Raw genomic sequence first — 20,745 nt, 5'->3', positions numbered from 1 at the left:
CCCATGGGCGTCTCTGGACAGTGCTTGACGCCCCCTCTGTAGGGGGGGGATTAGAAGGCTGATAAAGCACTCCTAGGGGTAAATGCTAATATCAGCTTCCCTTTAAGAGTTCTTCCTTTCTTATTTGGTCCCTACCTATCATTATCAGTTATATTCTTAACAGGTTCGTCTGATTTGAAAAAATCATTTCCATGTACTCCATTATGCAGCAACCACCATTCAGGGTGCTCATCTATGAGGAGAACAGAAAATGGAACAAACATGTCTCTGGCTTTTGATGGCTCAGCAGCTGTGTTGCACATAGCTTGTTAATTTCAATGTGTACTATGTATTAGGGAACACTTCGAACAAAAAAGCTTTGTCCGAACTGGGGAACCCCTTTAAGGATCTGTTCTTCTTCCATGGTGCACCTTGCAGCTTATTTGCTGGGCACATACGTACCCACAGAAGCAATGTCTCCAATTGCCTCCTCTCCTTCATCGGCATTGAGTAGTTCCGTCTTATTTTTCTTGATCGTGGGTCTTCGCAGGGCTCCTGTGATAAGAAAATATTCAGTTACGTATTAATGCACCTTGTTATTACACAGTAAATAGTACAAATCGATGTTACAACCATAAATGCAGAAGCTGAATGATAAAAGTACTTAAGATCAAAGGTTATGGACACCTTTGCAGTCATTTTGGTAAATTTGTGTTCTACGTGCAAAAAAAAAAGAGGCAACTTTCTAAATACATTGTGGTTTTCATTAAAGGGAATGTGCCACGTGATTCATGCTGCCAAAACCAGCATGAATCAGAATTGTGCAGCTAGTCTCTGATTCATGCTGCCTGTGATTTGGGCAGCGTGATTCAGGTGACAGGTTTCCTTGAAAAAAATGGATTATTTTACTGCTGTGCAGTCTGTGCTACTCCCTTCCAGAGCTGGTTGTCCTGCTGCTTCTGACACAGAACAGACAGCACAGTCTTTCTGGTTGTGTTGGTTTCCTCAACTCTACAGTCCCTTCTCTCAGTGTTAGAGATTGCAGACCAGAGGGGGAAGAGATTGTACAGGGATGATAAAATACCAGGAAAACCATTCATGTTTTCAAGGAAAGCACAACACACAGACTACACTATATCAAAGTCTTGATAGGTCGGAAGGCTAGGAAATCAAATGCTATGTATGAGGCAGAGAGAAAGGAGGGCACACACCATAGACTCGGCAGGGGGAGGAAATCACATACTGCTAAGCATTAGTGTCTGCCCTCACAAAGGGTAAGTGATGAGCTGGAGGAGAAATCACTAGAGGTGCAAAACTGTGCTGGTATGTAAAAGGTAGTGGAAGCAGCAGCACCGGGGAATGTGAATGTAGCAGTGGTCAATCATGCACAATGCTCCTCCATTCATTCTTATGGGAGTGCCCAAGACCAACCGAGGGTAGCACTCGCCAATCCCCGGTGGTCCAATTAAGAATGAATGGAACGAAGGTGCACATGATCGGCCAGAACTCTATTCATACGCCCTTGTTCTCAAGATCACTAAGGGCCCCAGAAGTTGGACCCCCAGCGATCTGGAAGATATCCCCTATCCAATGCATAGGTTATAATTTTCAGACTTGAGAACACCCCTTTACAGAAGCCCTCCTCCTCCTCCTCCCATCAAAGTTTTTATCCTCTTAATATATTGCAGTCATCATATTATACAGCACTGTGTACTTACAATTGCTTATTTTGCCTTTCTACGCAGTAAATCCATCTCTTTTCTCTGTTCTATGCAGAACCACGGAGTCTCTTGTCCCTGCATTTATCATTCCCCACTCCAACTCCTGACCCAGCTGCTTCCTCCTCCCCCTCCCATAAACTTTTGCTGTGACTCAACACTCATACAGGGAAAATTGACCTCCTGTTTCTACATAGAGCATAGAAGAACTCAGCTAGTCAATTTTTAATCACGTGATGTCATAGACCTAATGAAAAAGAGAAGAATTAGCTAGGAAGAAAGGCAAAGTGAGCAATTGTGAGTACAAAGTGCTGTATTATATGATGGCAACAATATATTAAGAGGATAAAAACTTTGCTGGAAAGAGAAGGAGTAGGAGGGCTTCTTTAAGGCTGCATTCACATATTTGTGTTTCGTGGTCCATGTACTGAGCACAATGCCCGGACTGACCGTAGGTCTCCTGACTTTCACTAACTCGTATATGCCTGTGTGGATGGTAGTTTGGGTCAGCAGTCAGTCCGGGCATTGCTATCTGTACATGGACCAGAAAACATGGACACATGAATGCAGCCTTATTGGAAGAGACATAGCCACGTGAGAAAATTAAAATTCAATATTTATGTGAAAACTGTCCATAGTCTTTGACCACTAGATTTAAACATAAGCAATAGTGATGAGCGAACGTACTCTATAAGGCGTTATCCAAGTACGCTCGGGTGCTAACCGAGGGTGTTCGGCGTGCTCGAAAAATATGTTCGAATCTCCGCAGCTGTTAGACATACGGGGACTGTCTAACAAACAGGCAATCCCTGCATGACATGCAACCGCAGGGACTCGAGCATATTTTTCGAGCACGCAGAAGTCACTCTGTTTGCACATGAGAAGATAACCCCTTATCTGAGCTCACTCATCACTAATAAGCAAGAAATTACAGTAGATTTATGCAATTTAATCAATGGAATCTGCACTATTCAGCACACTGCGAAGGCCCCAGGAGGTGTAAGGTCGTATATTAGATGAATGTCATTTGAATTAGCCGATGATTTTTGTCCAACTGGCCGGCTGTCTACTGTGCATGGAGGTGTTCGACCCTCCGTGGTGGCGGATGTGGGGGAACAGAAGGACCAGGCACGCTGCAATTCGGTGTCACTCATCATAAAGGGAGATAAGCTGCCGCCAGCGGTATTTGGCTACAACCATTTCTCTTCTTTCCCACCTTCATGGGCAGCTATACTGAGCATGTACACGTACGGTGGTGGTAAGTATGACTAGCCATCAGCTGTATTGAAAGTCTATGACCGCCTTTATGGGTTGTTGGTGGTAAGTAGCAATATGCAGCTGGAAATGGCAAAAGATCTAAAGTACTGAACACTTGGCCAAGAAATCACGGTGGGGGCTATTGGATTCGACATGCCTGATCCTTTGTGTTTGTTTTTTACAGGCATAAGCTGCCAATATGAATGTATATATTCATGGTGAGGGCTGGTAAGATAGCGATGTCATTTGCATGGCCATCTACAGATGCCTTCATATATAGAGGCCTGTGCTGGTGTCTTGTCCCCGTCATAGAATAACTGACTGTCTTTCCTATGTCATCCCATCGGCCTCATCAAGAGTTGAATTACCATCGTAAGGCAGTCTCTCCACATCACTGTCATCTTCAGCAAGGATCACCTCCTCTGCACAGGGCAAAATAAAAAACAGAAAGCAAAATAAAAACAGGAGACACAGCAGAATATAGCAAGACTGTTCAGGAGAATGAGCGGTCATTACACATCGGCACATTTACAGTAACCGTCCAACCATCCCGCGTGATCTGCTGAGGACCACCTTGTTATAATTGTTATCCTCCTGTCGCCACCCCCTAATTTGCCATAATCACCTTTTTCATTCCATATATTTTCACATTTCCCCAATGAACAAGACCCATTTTTTCAGACCGGTGCCCCCAAATTCTGACCTAAGCTACATCTTATAAACCTTCCTAGTAACTGCAGTATCTCAGAAATTCTTTCCTAACTGTGACCTGGGGGCAAAGTTGGCCAATTTATGGTTGTTCATCTCGAGGTTCATCCACTCATCTTTTTTCCAGGCAGATTCTGCTTGGAACTAGCCTAAAAAATAGCCGCAAAACCACCTCAAAAACACGCGGCTGCAATAGTGCTGGCGTAGTAACTACAGGGAAAGGACCACCAGCTTTTTTCCTGAACCTCAACATGAATAAAGACATGGCGGGCACTTATCCTACGGTTGCTTTACGTTTATGGAACCCGCAGACTGGTGTCAGAAGGTTAAAGCATTGTGATACTGGGATTGTAATGGTGTCAGATCACATCAGGACGCACCACCGGACTGCGGATGCCTGCAGATTTCTAGTATTCTGATATAGACCATGGATAATTAATGTATGTCAAAATTACCATCTATGATCTGGTAACCCTAAGCCAACATGATATTCAGGACTGCTGATTCAGGGCTGGATACAAGAACACTTAGGGAATAAAGGGAAAAAAATCCTGGAGGAAGCTGCTCAGCCGCGTGGTATATATCTGAGGTCACACATGAGCCAGTAATATGGTATTGATTGCTGGTGCCTGGAAAATAGCGTGAACTATCGGCATTACTCGATGTTACTGGTCTTTCCCTCATGCTGCAGCAGGGGGCAGTAGTGACTTTGTGTGAGGAATCATGACTATTGTGGCGCTGATCAGACCTTCCTTCAGGATGGAGGATATTCATTCATTATAGACCCCCATAGATTGCCGCCATGTGCCTAAACATTACATCCTCACTAAAAAAAAAATGTAAGCGACTCCTAAAATCTACAGTAATTGTACAACTTTCCTTAAGAAAAATCACAAGACTTACTGACTGAGCAGAAAAGAAATCTGGGTAACATGTCTGCAGAGACTGGACTCAATATGTTCCTAAACGGATGTCGCTGACCCACCTGCTTTGGAAATCCACTCCATGTAGCCATTCAGCTCCCTTTCAATCTGCTGCTGTCTCCTCAGTTTCATGAACGCTCTACGGTTTTCTACTCGCTCTCTCTCTTTGGCAAACTCTCTATAAAATACAAAACATACAAGATAATAGATAAGACGAGTGTGATATACAGGCCGGATGTGCGCCGCAGGTGTGCACCATGGAGCGCACACAGCCGTGCACGGCACATGTGCACCATGGAGCGCACACAACCGTGCACGGCACGTGCACCATGGAGCGCACACAGGGATCATACACCCCCATTACAGTCTCCTGCAACTGTAGCACCAAAGCAATTACTTTACAGCCTTGATTTCAGTTGAACTTACCCAGAAAGAACACCCAGAACAAGATTAAGCATGAAGAAGGAGCCAATTATAATAAGGGGGATGAAGTAGAGCCAGTTCCATGCACTTCCAAACACATCATTACTCTGCACATAAGAAAAAAGTGATATAAGAAAGCTGGTTACATGGACAGAAGCAGGAATAGTCATAACATATCAGTAAACGCAGAGATTACCTGAGGTCAATGATCTCATATTTATAGCGGGCTGTAGGACCCTTGTATACATTGTATTACAGCTTTCATGATTTTATAATAAATGGAGGGTTACTCGCCTTTAAGCAACCGCATGAATCCAGCGCAGGCTACTCCGCTGGTCTGAGCTGGCTGCAGAAGCAATGTCAGATTGGCAGCAGCGGTCAGATCACTAGACTAATGTTTTTCTGATCCCACACACTTCTAGTTACCTGACCGTTGCAGTCAATCAAAGGCTGCAGCAGTCCTGGTAACTTACCAATAGAGCACACATTGCTTCCAGAGACTGTGAAGACCTCTTTGAATTTCTGAGGTTGCAGAAGTGTGAGTATGCTTTATTTTAAAACCATTCATGTCCAGAAAAAAATGTATTAAGGTGTTGAACAACTCCTTTAAGGCTGGGTTCACACATTGTAGGAAAGGTGTTTTTCTTGTCCCAAATTAGGGAAATTTTAGAAGAATTGCAATTCGGCAACAATGTGTGAACCCAGCCTTAAGGCTCTTTCACAAGTCAGTGTTTCTGGTACCAGAGGTGACAGTTTTCACATGTACTGGAGACACTTACACAAGCAGACCCATTCAAGTGAATGGGTCTGTGCACATGTCAGTGTGTTTCTACGGACCTTGTGTCCGTGGGCAAAACACGCTGACATGTCCATTTTTGAACAGCAGCTCAGTCCGCAAAACATACTGCTCACGTGCACACGGATGACGTTAGTGTGACACGTACTGGCACCTGGAAATCATCGGTGCTTTTCGTGCTTTTGCCCAGCGCCGGGTGCCGAAGACCGCTCTCTTCACTGTCTCTTGTTTGCGCTGTGATCAGGGCTAGCAGGGGACAATGTTGAGAGTTGTATTTAGCTGACAACAGTGAGAGCAGGGGGCGGTTGAAGAGAATATTCATCAGCCACCGGCTGCACTGTAAATATACAAATTTAAAAAAAATGATCTGGGGTTCCCCTGTATTTTTGATAACCAGCCAGAGAAAACTGACAGCTGTGAGCTAAACCCTCAGCTGTTAGCTTTAGCAAGGCTGGTTATGAAGAATAGAGAGGTCCACATACCGTATTTTTAATTATTTAAATAAATAATATTACAAAACGACGTGGTTCACCCTAATTTTTGTCAACCAGCCAAGCTAAAGCAGACAGATGAGGGTTGCAGCCTGCAGCTGTCAGTTTTGCCTGGCTGGTTATCAAAAATACAGGGGAACCCATTTTATTTTTATTTTTTTTATAGCACAGGTGGCGGCTGTTGAATATTGTCATCAGCCGCCGCCTGCTCTCACTGTTATCAGCGGAATACAACTCTCAAGAAAGTCCCCTGCTAGCGCTGATGACGGTGCGAGCAGGGGACAGTGATGTGAGCTGTCTTCAGCACTTGGCGATGTAGAACAGTACCTGGTTTTCCATTACTGGAAATATCAGGACGTGTGAAAGAGCCCTTATAGTCTATAAGGGACCTGTATTCAACTCTGCCATAGACATGAAATATGTAGAAAGCAAATTTTTATTCAGGTTGATGAAGTCTAATTACTATCTACTGTATATAAAAGATAAGAATTATTGCAACAGTTCAGGTTTCAGCAGAATTATCAGTGTTCAGACATTTTGGGGAATTACCTGTTTTACTTGCGACATTCTGCAACCATTGTTTACATCACAACAAAACACATGAGTCATACAATGCAGACTAGAGAGGAACTGCACACATATCAATAACGTGTAACAACATATAGTGGCTTGCAAAAGTATTCCCCGCCCCCTTTGGCAGTTGTGTTTTGCAGCCTCAAAACTTGGAATTTAACCTTTGTTTAGGGTTTGCGTCATTTCATGTAAAGAACATGCCTGTAACTGTTAATATTTGGTTCTCTTTTTATTGTCAAGCAAACAACAAATAGTAAAAGATAACTGAAATCTTCAGTGTGCATAACTAGTCACCCCCCTAAAGTCAGTACTTTGTAGAGCCTCATTTTGTGGCAATTACAGCTGCAAGTTGCTTTGGATAATTTTCTATGAGCTTTCCACATCTTGCCCCTGGGATTTTTGCCAATTCCTCAAGGCAAAACTGCACCAGCTCCTTCAAGTCAGATGGTTTCCTCTGGTGAACAGCAATCTTGAAGTCTGACCACAGATTCTCAATTGGATTAAGGTCTGGGCTTTGACTAATCCACTTCAAAACATTTACACATTTCCCTTTAAAACACTCAAGTGTTTTTTTAGCAGTATGCTTTGGGACATTTTCTTGTTGGAAGGTGAACCTCCACCCTAGTCTCAAATCACTGACAAACTGAAACAGGTTTAGCTTAAGAATTTTCTCATATTTCGCATCATCCATCTTCCCCTCGACTCAGACCATTTACGCTGTATCTGCTGCTAAAAAACATCCCCACAGTATGATGCTGCTACCACCATGTTTCAATGTGGGGATGGTGTTCTTGGGGCAATGAGCTGTGTTGGTTTTGCGCCAGACATAGTGTTTATCTTGTTAGCCAAAAAGATTAATTTTGGTCTCATCTGACCACAGCATGTTTCTCCATACATTTAGGGTGTCTCCCACATGTCTTTTGGTAAACTCAAAATGAGCCTTACAATTTTTGAGTGTAAGTAAAGGCTTCTTTCTGCCCACTCTTCCACAAAACCACTTCTATGGTATGGTGTATGGCTAATTGTGGTCGTATGGACAGATAATCCAGTCTCGGCTTGGGAACTCTACAACTCCTTGGGTTACCTTTGGTTTCGGTGCTGTGTTGTGAATTCACTTTCTGGCCTACCTCTGGTTACTGGTGAAGGTAGTGGAGATGTTTATATTGACAGAGCGGTCGTGAGTTCTCTTTCCGGGCTCCCTCTGGTGGTTACAGGAGGTAATGGAGCAGATCTAATTAACAGAGGCCTGCCACCTGATAATGAGGAGGACGATTAGACATTGGGAGTTTCTGACTGAATTTAAGACAGCCGACTCCCTCTATCCCTGCTGGTGATTTTTTCCTGCCTTCTGAGGTCTTAGTTTCCAGCTCAGTCCCTGCATGCTCAAGCTAAGTGTTCTTTTGCTATTGTTCACATTTGATTTGGTTTGGTCAATTTCAGGTTTGTGTGGTCAGCCAGCCCCGGCTGGGGCTGTGCTGAATTTCCATCCTTATGTTACTGCTTGTGCCAGTTTGTTTTTGTCCCTTATTAGATTAGCCTCTCTTTGCTGTGCTTTCAGAATATACCAGAGTGCTGATATAGTGGGTGAAGTCTAGTGACGTCAGTATTTTTTCTATCATACGTGTTGGGCATTTTTTGCAGGTTTTTTTGCATGATTGCAGACAGTGTCTTTCCTTTCCTGTCTTGTTAGTATGGGCCCCATCGTTTGCTCAGCCTATTTTCCTACCTGCGTTTGTGTTTTTATCTTGTCTCACTGACAATATATGTTTGGGGGCTATCTATTCCTTTGGGGTCTGCTCTGGGGCAGTTTAGATTTCCCCTTTCTTTCTTTAGGCTTATCTAGTTCTCCGGCTGTGTCGAGGCGTCTAGAATCATCGTAGATACGCTCCACGGCTACTGCTAGTTGTGTGGATAGGATCAGGGGTCTGCAATCCACTTAGTTACCAACCTCTCTGGTTTTCTGTGGCTTAGCTTGGTCTTGCTTTCCTCCTCGGTGACCCAATCATAACAGTGCTGCCTCTCTGATTAATGCCCTTCTTCCCTGGGCTGAGAGTTTTGCTGGGCAGTCCTCTCTTGGCAGGTTTGTTGTGATACCATGTTCTTTCCACTTGATGATAATGATTTTATGTTGCTCTGGGGGATCATCAGAGATTGGGAAATTTTTTTATACCCCAACCCTGATTTATACTTCTCAACAACTTGGTCTCTGATTTGTTTGGAGATCTCCTTGGTGTTCATGGTGTTTGGTTAGTGTTGCCTATTGTTAATAGTTGTGTTTGGTTAGTGGTGCCCCTTGTTAATAGTTGCATTTGGATAGTGGTGCCTCTTGTTAATGGTGTTATTTGGTTAGTGGTGTCTCTTGTTAATGGTGTTGTTTGGTTAGTGGGGCCTCTTGTTAATGGTGGTGTTTGGTTAGTGGGGCCTCTTGTTAATGGTGGTGTTTGGTTAGTGGTACCTCTTGTTAATGGCGGTGTATGGTTAGTGGTGCCTCTAGTTAATGGTGGTGTTTGGTTAGTGATGCCTCTTGTTAATGGTGGCGTTTGGTTAGTGGGGCCTCTTATTAATGGTGGTGTTTGGTTAGTGGGGCCTCTTGTTAATGGTGGTGTTTAGTTAGTGGTGGCTCTTGATAATGGTTGTGTTTGGTTAGTGATGCCTCTTGTTAATGGTGGTGTTTGGTTAGTGGGGCCTCTTGTTAATGGTGGTGTTTGGTTAGTGGTGCCTCTTGTTAATGGTGGTGTTTGGCTAGTGGTGCCTCTTGTTAATGGTGGTGTTTGGTTAGTGGTGCCTCTTGTTAATGGTGGTGTTTGGTTAGTGGGGCCTCTTGTTAATGGAGGTGTTTGGTTAGTGGTGGTTCTTGTTAATGGTGGTGTTTGGTTAGTGGTGGCTCTTGTTAATGGTGGTGTTTGGTTAGTGGGGCCTCTTGTTAATGGAGGTGTTTGGTTAGTGGGGCCTCTTGTTAATGGTGGTGTTTGGTTAGTGGTAGCTCTTGTTAATGGTGGTGTTTGGTTAGTAGGGCCTCTTGTTAATGGTGGTGTTTGGTTAGTGGTGCCTCTTATTAATGGTGGTGTTTGGTTAGTGAGGCCTCTTGTTAATGGTGGTGTTTGGTTAGTGGGGCCTCTTGCTAATGGTGGTGTTTGGTTAGTGGGGCCTCTTGTTAATGGTGGTGTTTGGTTAGTGGGGCCTCTTGTTAATGGTGGTGTTTGGTTAGTGAGGCCTCTTGTTAATGGTGGTGTTTGGTTAGTGGTAGCTCTTATTAATGGTGGTGTTTGGTTAGTAGGGCCTCTTGTTAATGGAGGTGTTTGGTTAGTGGTGCCTCTTATTAATGGTGGTGTTTGGTTAGTGAGGCCTCTTGTTAATGGTGGTGTTTGGTTAGTGGGGCCTCTTGCTAATGGTGGTGTTTGGTTAGTGGGGCCTCTTGTTAATGGTGGTGTTTGGTTAGTGGGGCCTCTTGTTAATGGTGGTGTTTGGTTAGTGGTGTCTCTTGTTAATGGTGTTGTTTGGTTAGTGGGGCCTCTTGTTAATGGTGGTGTTTGGTTAGTGGGGCCTCTTGTTAATGGTGGTGTTTGGTTAGTGGTACCTCTTGTTAATGGCGGTGTATGGTTAGTGGTGCCTCTAGTTAATGGTGGTGTTTGGTTAGTGATGCCTCTTGTTAATGGTGGCGTTTGGTTAGTGGGGCCTCTTATTAATGGTGGTGTTTGGTTAGTGGGGCCTCTTGTTAATGGTGGTGTTTAGTTAGTGGTGGCTCTTGATAATGGTTGTGTTTGGTTAGTGATGCCTCTTGTTAATGGTGGTGTTTGGTTAGTGGGGCCTCTTGTTAATGGTGGTGTTTGGTTAGTGGTGCCTCTTGTTAATGGTGGTGTTTGGCTAGTGGTGCCTCTTGTTAATGGTGGTGTTTGGTTAGTGGTGCCTCTTGTTAATGGTGGTGTTTGGTTAGTGGGGCCTCTTGTTAATGGAGGTGTTTGGTTAGTGGTGGTTCTTGTTAATGGTGGTGTTTGGTTAGTGGTGGCTCTTGTTAATGGTGGTGTTTGGTTAGTGGGGCCTCTTGTTAATGGAGGTGTTTGGTTAGTGGGGCCTCTTGTTAATGGTGGTGTTTGGTTAGTGGTAGCTCTTGTTAATGGTGGTGTTTGGTTAGTAGGGCCTCTTGTTAATGGTGGTGTTTGGTTAGTGGTGCCTCTTATTAATGGTGGTGTTTGGTTAGTGAGGCCTCTTGTTAATGGTGGTGTTTGGTTAGTGGGGCCTCTTGCTAATGGTGGTGTTTGGTTAGTGGGGCCTCTTGTTAATGGTGGTGTTTGGTTAGTGGGGCCTCTTGTTAATGGTGGTGTTTGGTTAGTGAGGCCTCTTGTTAATGGTGGTGTTTGGTTAGTGCTAGCTCTTATTAATGGTGGTGTTTGGTTAGTAGGGCCTCTTGTTAATGGAGGTGTTTGGTTAGTGGTGCCTCTTATTAATGGTGGTGTTTGGTTAGTGAGGCCTCTTGTTAATGGTGGTGTTTGGTTAGTGGGGCCTCTTGCTAATGGTGGTGTTTGGTTAGTGGGGCCTCTTGTTAATGGTGGTGTTTGGTTAGTGGGGCCTCTTGTTAATGGTGGTGTTTGGTTAGTGAGGCCTCTTGTTAATGGTGGTGTTTGGTTAGTGGGGCCTCTTGTTAATGGTGGTGTTTGGTTAGTGGGGCCTCTTGTTAATGGTGGTGTTTGGTTATTGGGGCCTCTTGTTAATGGAGGCATTTGGTTAGTGGTGCCTCTTGTTAATGGTGGTGTTTGGCTAGTGGTGCCTCTTGTTAATGGAGGTGTTTGGTTAGTGGTGGCTCTTGTTAATGGTGGTGTTTGGTTAGTGGGGCCTCATGTTAATGGTGGTGTTTGGTTAGTGGTGCCTCTTGTTAATGGAGGTGTTTGGTTAGTGGTGGCTCTTGTTAATGGTGGTGTTTGGTTAGTGGGGCCTCATGTTAATGGTGGTGTTTGGTTAGTGGGGCCTCATGTTAATGGTGGTGTTTGGTTAGTGGTGCTCTTGTTAATGATGTTGCCGCCTCTGTGGCCTTTCAGTAAAGGTAAAGTGTATATACTGACAGAAATGAGACATTTACATTGCACACAGGTGGAATTCCTATCAGTAAGCATGTGACTTATGAAGGTAATTGCTTGCATCAGAAATTTTTAGGGGCTTCATCGTAAAAGGGGTAAATACATATGCACAAGTCAATTTTTAGTTCTTTGATGTGATAAGTTTATTTTATGCCTATATTTTTCTCGCTTCTCTTCACAAGCTTATACTATTTAGTGCTGATGCATCACACAAAAAATCAGATTATAAAAATATGTAAATATAGGTTGTAATGGTACAAAATAGGTAAAAAGCAAAGAGGGGTGAATACTTCGCAAGCCACTCTACATTCTGATTTCTGTTCAACAAAGTCCCTCCCAGCATAAGCCTGCCGCTGTTGTATAATTCATCAGCAATGTTATGTTCGAAAATAAAGTAATAGAGAAACAAGACAGTTATAGGATGAGGGTAGCAAAGTAAAAACAAGTCAGTGTTAGTTACTGGGCTGCTTAATGGAAAAGGAGTCGTGTAAACAGGTCAGTGGTACATATTGGACAGTTATGAGGTAAAGGAATAGGTGTTAATGGATTAGGGATATAAATAGGACAGTATATTATGTGTATCTATGTAGTGACAAATAAGTGTTAGATACAGGACATTTGTAGGATGAGAGGTCATTAAAAATTGAATCAGTGATAGATATACGGTTGCTGCACAGAATAAATTAGTGATAGCTTTAGGGTAAAGAGATCTTGTAATATACATCAGTCATAAAAATGTGTTTTAGGATGTAGTCATGTAATAACAGATCAAAAATAGATACAATATCATTATAGGATTAGGGGCCATGTAATAACAGAACAGTGATAGATACAGGACAGATATAGGATGAGGGGGTCATATAATAACAGATCAGTGGTAGTAGATACAGAACAGATATAGGAAAAAGGTCATGTAATAGTAGATTAGTGATAGATACATGACACATATAGGATGAGGGTTCATATAATAATGAGTGATAGATACAGGACACAAATAAGATAATGGGCCATGTAATAAAAGATCAGTGATAGCTACAGGACAGATATAGGATGAGAGGTCATGTAATAACAGATCAGTGATAGATACAGGACAGATATAGGATGAGAGGTCATGTAATAACAGGTTAGTGATAGATACCAGACAGATATAGGATGAGGGGTCATGTAATAACAGATTAGTGATAGATACCAGACACATATAGGATGAGGGGTCATGTAATAACAGATTAGTGATAGCTACAGGACAGATATAGGATGAGAGGTCATGTAATAACACATTAGTGATAGCTACAGGACAGATATAGGATGAGAGGTCATATAATAACAGATCAGTTGTAGATACAGGACAGATATAGGATGAGAGGTCATGTAATAACAGGTTAGTGATATATACAGGACACATATAGGATGAGGGGTCATGTAATAACAGATTAGTGATAGATACCAGACAGATATAGGATGAGGGGTCATGTAATAACAGATTAGTGATAGATACCAGACAGATATAGGATGAGGGGTCATGTAATAACAGATTAGTGATAGATACCAGACAGATATAGGATGAGGGGTCATGTAATAACAGATTAGTGATAGATACCAGACAGATATAGGATGAGGGGTCATGTAATAACAGATTAGTGATAGATACCAGACACATATAGGATGAGAGGTCATGTAATAACAGATCAGTGATAGATACAGGACAGATATAGGATGAGGGGTCATGTAATAACAGATTAGTGATAGATACCAGACAGATATAGGATGAGGGGTCATGTAATAACAGGTTAGTGATAGATACCAGACAGATATAGGATGAGGGGTCATGTAATAACAGATTAGTGATAGATACAGGACAGATATAGGATGAGGGGTCATGTAATAACAGATTAGTGATAGATACCAGACAGATATAGGATGAGGGGTCATGTAATAACAGATTAGTGATAGATACCAGACACATATAGGATGAGAGGTCATGTAATAACAGATCAGTGATAGATACAGGACAGATATAGGATGAGGGGTCATGTAATAACAGATTAGTGATAGATACCAGACAGATATAGGATGAGGGGTCATGTAATAACAGATTAGTGATAGATACCAGACACATATAGGATGAGAGGTCATGTAATAACAGATCAGTGATAGATACAGGACAGATATAGGATGAGGGGTCATGTAATAACAGATTAGTGATAGATACAGGACAGATATAGGATGAGGGGTCATGTAATAACAGGTTAGTGATAGATACCAGACAGATATAGGATGAGGGGTCATGTAATAACAGATTAGTGATAGATACAGGACAGATATAGGATGAGGGGTCATGTAATAACAGATTAGTGATAGATACAGGACAGATATAGGATGAGGGGTCATGTAATAACAGATTAGTGATAGATACCAGACAGATATAGGATGAGGGGTCATGTAATAACAGATTAGTGATAGATACCAGACACATATAGGATGAGAGGTCATGTAATAACAGATCAGTGATAGATACAGGACAGATATAGGATGAGGGGTCATGTAATAACAGATTAGTGATAGATACCAGACAGATATAGGATGAGGGGTCATGTAATAACAGGTTAGTGATAGATACCAGACAGATATAGGATGAGGGGTCATGTAATAACAGATTAGTGATAGTTAAGCAGAATAATCCATTATGTGGTAGCTGTGTAGCAGCATACATGACATTCTGCAGGTTCCTAGCAGTGGGAGGGTCACCCCCTCCATCGCTCCTGTCCCTGCAGGGAGATGGGGGTGGCGCACTTATCTACGTGTGCACTGAAAGGTTCCTGTGCCTGTTTCTTGATGCTAAAAATATAACTGGCAAGAGAAAGCATCCTAAGAAAGAGAGCAGCTCTCCTGTCAGAGAATGGGGCGGAGGGGGAGGGGAAAACCATTTCCCTCTCTATCATCATGCTGCCCTTGAGCAAAGAGGAGACCATTGCTCTGTCCGAGTCACATAGTCACTCAGAGAGGCATTAGCTTACAGTATATAGAAAATCAATGGCAGTAGTAACATCTTATCACTCCCTTCTTCCCTGTCTTCAAGGGTCCTAATGTCCCAGCACATTGTATTTTTTGTAACTATATCTCTCCGAGTTTTGGTTACATTTGCCTGAAAGCAGTAGTTGATATTCCAGGTATTGGTCCATTTTCTGTCCTTTTTTCCACTTTGGCGCTATAATTAATAGCATCTGTGCGCCGTACTATCCCGTATAACGTGGAGGAAATTGGTTGTAGCCCTGAGTGATACCTAGACGACTTATGACCAACAGTATGACACGTAGCCTACAGATACAAAGACAGATATATAGACAGATATATGCAGCAGCATTATCACTGATTACCTGTTCTTAGGACTAGTTTGAAGAAAGACTACTGAGAATTCATTAGGGCAAGGAACATATTCCACAGCCAACAAGTCCATTCTTCTTAGATCTTTATAGATTTGTAGTTCTTGCTATGTGCACACTATTTCTAGTTTGGAAATTTGACCATCATCATCCATACTGATACCAGCTGATCATACACCTCCCACGCTAATCACACTATGACTATGAGGGGTCATACATTTCTATCATATAGGTACTAATAAATAGCTAGATAACAAATGACTAAGCTTATAGCTTAACCTGATAATTTCACCTTTATTTTTCACTATATATCACTATACATTAATATCACCCAAAGCCATCTTAGTTCTTTAACATTTTAACCTTCATCCATCTCGGTTCATTCATACTCTCACCTACTTCCATCTCTGAAAACTTATACCCTCACCGTCATCCATCTGTGACCAATGCCATTCACACTCTCATCTACGTCCATCTCTAAACATTCATACTGTCTCCTACATACATTGCTGAACATACAGTCTCCACCCCTGAACATTCATGCTCTCACCTATGTCCATCTCTGATCATTTGTACCCTCACAAGCAACCATCTCTGACCAAACTTCATCCATCTTTGTACATTCCTATTCTCACCTACATCCATCTCTGAGCACTGATACCCTCATCGTCATACATCTCTGGCCAATCATACGCTCACCTACATCCATCTGTGACCATTCATACTCTCACGTACATATGTCTATGAACACTCATGCTTTCACCTATATCCACTTATACCCTCGCCAACATCTGTCTCTGACAATCCATACTCTCGCCTACATTCATATCTGAACACTCATCTTCATCCATCTGTCCATTAAGACCCACATCCATACCTTCAATTTCATTTATCTTTGTTCATTCAAATTCACACCGACATCCATCTCTGATCACTCATACCCTCAACATCATCCATCTCTGACCATTCATACTGTCACTTAAATTTATCCTTAACCATTCATAATATTTCTAATTATATCCATTTGCACCTTCACATCCAGGTCTGACCATTCACCCTCTCTCCTAGATCCATCTCTGCCCATTTGTTCTTTCAAATATCTGCCTATTTGTACAGTCTACTGCATATATCTCTAGCAATTCGTACTCTCAACTACGCATATGCTCATTATACTTCACCTAATAATACCCTCTTCTACATTTTTCCTATCCTATTAATATTTTATTCTCTGTACTTCTTTGCCACTTAATAATTTCCTGTCTTTGTTTTCAATGGAGTCCTAGAACTAATATCTGCTCACTTATGCTCTCTCCTATATCCATAGAACAGGTTCGTCCTTCCTCATCCATTCCTAATGTCCTTTTCATCTTTCCCTTATTAAATCCTGAATCCATTTCTGCAAGTTCATACACTTGTATCTCTTCGTACTCTCTCCAACAGATAGTTCTTAGTCTAGATTCATTCTCACACCATCCTAAATCCGTCTCTTACTCTCTTCTTTCCCTTCCCATTTTTACTGCATAATAAGGTATGTCCTATCTACTATAAGTCTATATTTTGTATCCGATTTTGCCCTTTTCCCACTATTTTACCTTGTATCTGTCCCCATTCTTGGTCTGAATGTAACACAATGGTTAAAGCTATTTCCAGAAGCTAGCATGCCCTCATTCTGCACATTTTCCACACTGTTCTGTCTGTATGTAGCCCTCTGCGCCTCTTCTTCTCCGTCCCTTACCATTCTTTCCTCTTTACCCTGACTCTGCAGAATTCATACTCATTAAGCCCTCACGTATGTGCAGCTATTCATCGTGCCTCTTCAGCACCAGCTGTCAGCCGAGTCCGGCTCTCAGACCCAAGTGTATCAGTGCGGAAATACATCTCGCTGCCCTGCTGCAATTCTTAGTGGCATCCATGCCAGTATTGAAGTACGGCCCTACATTTGGGGGATATGGGTGGACTTTCTGGGTTATTTTTTTTTCTAATATACATACATATACTTACATGGTACAAAATATCTGTCCAGCCCTCCATGGTTATGCACTGGAATACAGTGAGTACCGCAAACAGGATGTTATCAAACTGTGTGATACCATTATTGGGTCCATCCCATTTGGCATAGCATACTGTGCCTAGGGGGCACCCCTTTGACGACGAATCATTGCCACAGAGACGCTCCTCCTGTATTTCATCTATCAGGGAAAAGGAAAAAATGTTAAAACATAGGTATATTGATCAGTGCATGCATAGATGACACAGGCACGCATAGTCTAAATTCGGCCAGAAGCATCAGACGGAGATGAACACTTATGGTCTCCACACTGGCGCAGAGCCCAAAGGTGTGTCCTGCATCTATCAGACATTTTTGGAGCACCGAGATGGGACAACCCCTTTAAGACATAAATCTACGCAAAATCTTGACTCTAAATAGACCATGGCGTAACAAAAAAAAAGAAAGAGTGGACATCTATAAGTCCGAGGAGTAGCTCACAGATGCTAGAATGAAGCAGCCTCACCTCCATTCGGTTCATAGCAGGAAGTATGGAATTTGCCAATGTAGAAGTCAAGTCCAATGATAGCAAAGATGAGAATAGCAAAGAACAGGAGCAACCCAATCTGGAGCAGAGGAATCATGGCTTTCATGATGGACTTCAGGACCACTTGTAAACCTATAGGCGACAAGGGAACCCCAATTACCCAAACCAGTATCCATATGCATCCATTTCTATAGATTCATCAATATTTCTATATTTGTGTGAATATATTAATTTTTACTATATTTACAGACAAATTATGTTCAATTTATTACGTCTCCTGTTAATATATAAAAAAAAAGGAAGAGACGTATACTAAGGCCACCTTCATATGCCCGTGTGATAATGGTACTGGATAAAACGGTACTAGTGTCATCAGTGTTTTGGATCAGTGTGAAATCCGTGTGCCATACGTTCTTCTTTTTCCGGTTGTAGCTTCAGAGAAATCAATTCTAAAGCTTCTCTTATACTTTGCAATGTTAAACACGGACGGCACATGGATGCCCTCTGTGTTCTACGTGGACCCATAGACTTGTATGGGCCCTTGTCATCCGTGCTGACGGAAAAAATGGACAAGTCTCCGTGTAGTTTGCACACGGGCATGTGCACAGCAGCATAGGGTACGTGTGATATCCGTGGAAAAAAACGGATGACACACGTTCTGCAAAAACGTGAAGGCAGCCTAAGAGATTGTTGGATTAAAGTAGTCACAAAAATAATAAAGCAATATATATCTTTTATTGAATGGAAGTTAAAAAAAAAAAAAATTGCCAACACAATAGGCACAGAATTAAGCAGAATTAAGTTGGCAGGTGAGCCAACAAAGAAGCCCATACAATATGGATCCATAACAAATACCACAATGAAAGATGGAAGACACGTAATCATTTTCACTTCCACCTAGCTCCCCAGACAAAGCTGTTGCGAAACGTACGTTGGGTGTATTTGTTAGGTGAGTCATCTCTGTATATCCATGTTACCTCTTTACTTTTAGGGCATTCATTGTTGTTCTATGGCACTCTTCCTTTGATATTCACTTTTGATTACTTGTCTGCCATCCTTTATTGTATTCTTTGTACCTGATTTTCTACATTTTTATGCAGTTTGTCATGGATTTATCGTGTACGGTCTTTTTTGATGGCTCACCCTTGTATCTACAGAATATTAGTATTTTACATGTGTTTTTAACTTACATTTAATAAAAGGTGTATAGGTTTTATTCATTTGTGACTCCGTTAATCCTGCCACTCTCTTATATTGGTTATTGATTGTTCATGTGCATTTGGATCCCTTGCTTTGTGTTGAGTCACAGCTTTTTGGTTTGTTGCATTTAGAACACATAAACGAAATCATCATCCTGTGTATTCCTACCTCAAACAGAAGCCGAGGGGCCCATTCATTTATTTGGGGTGCTTCTGCTTTTTTGGGGGGGAGTGGGGGGCGGGAGCCGGTTTGGCTTATTTTTAGAGCAAAAATGCTGCATCCAAGACTTTTTCTTCCGTTCTAACAATAACCAGAAACCAGATAGATTCCATATAAATCAATGGGGCCTCTCCACTTCCATTTACAACTGGAATACAGGATTCTGACTCCCTTTTATCTGATCCGTTTATCTGTTCTAGACAAAAACAGACAAACGAAAAAGATAAATGGACATGTGAACATATGAAACAGTAGCACCCGGAAATCTCCAGTCTTTTACAACATTTTCTGAAAACTACAAGAAGAATCAAAGCAGAAATACGACTTAGAATGTGAAGTGGTTTTCATTTTTTCATTAATTATTCCTTTATAATAAAAAAAAAACTTGACTTATAATTTTTGGGTGAAAATGTTGCTTAGCCTTACATGACCCGTCACTATTTTACCAAATGCAGGAGGGCCCACGCAGCTGTGCCGTGTAGATGCTCCACCGTGCCTCCAATGACACTTCTCGTAATTATCACCTATATCAGATATCCTGTGAATAGGTGAAAAGTGTATGATCTCACTAGGTCATTAAGGACCCCTTGCCAATCCTGGGGACAGAGGTGCTAAAATCACTCCTGGGAATGGAGTGAGCATGTGCAGCCATTGCCATTGTTTCGGGCCACTTGTCCTTGGGATTGGTGGGGATCTCAAAACCTGGACCCCAAGTGATCATACATTTATCATCTATCCCGTGGAAAGGCGATAACTCTTGTTTATGGGACAACGAAGCAAAGACAGTAGCCACTTCATTCAGCCGATCAGTGGGAATCCTGGGGGTAAAATCCCCCACCAGTCATCAGTAATTCCAGCAAAGCATCTGGTGAACCCACCTCTCATCTGCCTTTATCAATATCACTAGATTAGGATTTTTTAAGAGGTTAAATGTAGAACCTGTTTACGATGACTAACAATAAATGTTGTCATCTGGCAAATGTTCAATCGGTGACACATTTCTTGGACGTCAGGTTCGGCATCAGTGCCAGGAATGGCCTGGTCAGAGGAGAGCTGGCTGCTTTTCACCTGGGAAAGCAGGAGGTCTATGGAGCTGAGCGTCTGTCATATGGTCACACTTACTGGCTATTAATAAGATGAAAGCACATAATGAAACATATAGGAGGCAAATATCCTCACACCTTCCAGGACTAATCACCTGCTTTATACAGTATAAAATGTGCCTTTATCAGAATATATATATATATATATATATATATATATATATATATATATATATATATATATACACACACAGTAAACAGCTCCAAACCTTCTACTCTGTGTCACTGTTCCTCAATCTGCAGAATATGGGAGAGATATTGTCACAAGTGAGTCGCGTCCTCCTGGGAGATCTGGGGTTAGAAGATCACTACGTATTGTGAATCGCACATCTTCCATTTAGACTTTGTGTTTGTGTCCCTTATTAAATG

The 20,745-nt window shown here is 42.1% G+C and overlaps 1 protein-coding gene across 6 annotated transcripts in view; it reads right to left on the bottom strand.

Annotated features, from left to right (window-relative positions):
- CACNA1A (calcium voltage-gated channel subunit alpha1 A) overlaps positions 1-20,745 on the bottom strand; it is a 469,601-nt gene that overhangs the window by 208,886 nt on the left and 239,970 nt on the right. For all 6 annotated transcript variants that reach the window (XM_073587384.1, XM_073587383.1, XM_073587379.1 and 3 more), the window contains exons 5-10: positions 17,834-17,986; positions 17,322-17,509; positions 5,012-5,115; positions 4,648-4,763; positions 3,323-3,376; positions 442-534 (exon numbers count right to left, since the gene is read on the bottom strand). In XM_073587384.1, the coding sequence (XP_073443485.1) occupies positions 442-534; positions 3,323-3,376; positions 4,648-4,763; positions 5,012-5,115; positions 17,322-17,509; positions 17,834-17,986 (708 nt within the window). The remainder of the gene's footprint in view (positions 1-441; positions 535-3,322; positions 3,377-4,647; positions 4,764-5,011; positions 5,116-17,321; positions 17,510-17,833; positions 17,987-20,745) is intronic.

Source organism: Dendrobates tinctorius, unplaced genomic scaffold (genome assembly GCF_039654945.1).
Source record: "Dendrobates tinctorius isolate UK_male_01 unplaced genomic scaffold, ASM3965494v1 ptg000099l, whole genome shotgun sequence".
In the NCBI taxonomy this organism is placed as follows: domain Eukaryota; kingdom Metazoa; phylum Chordata; class Amphibia; order Anura; family Dendrobatidae; genus Dendrobates; species Dendrobates tinctorius.
The sequence above is the reverse complement of the archived record's forward strand: the minus strand, read 5'-3'. Positions and strand labels throughout refer to the sequence as shown.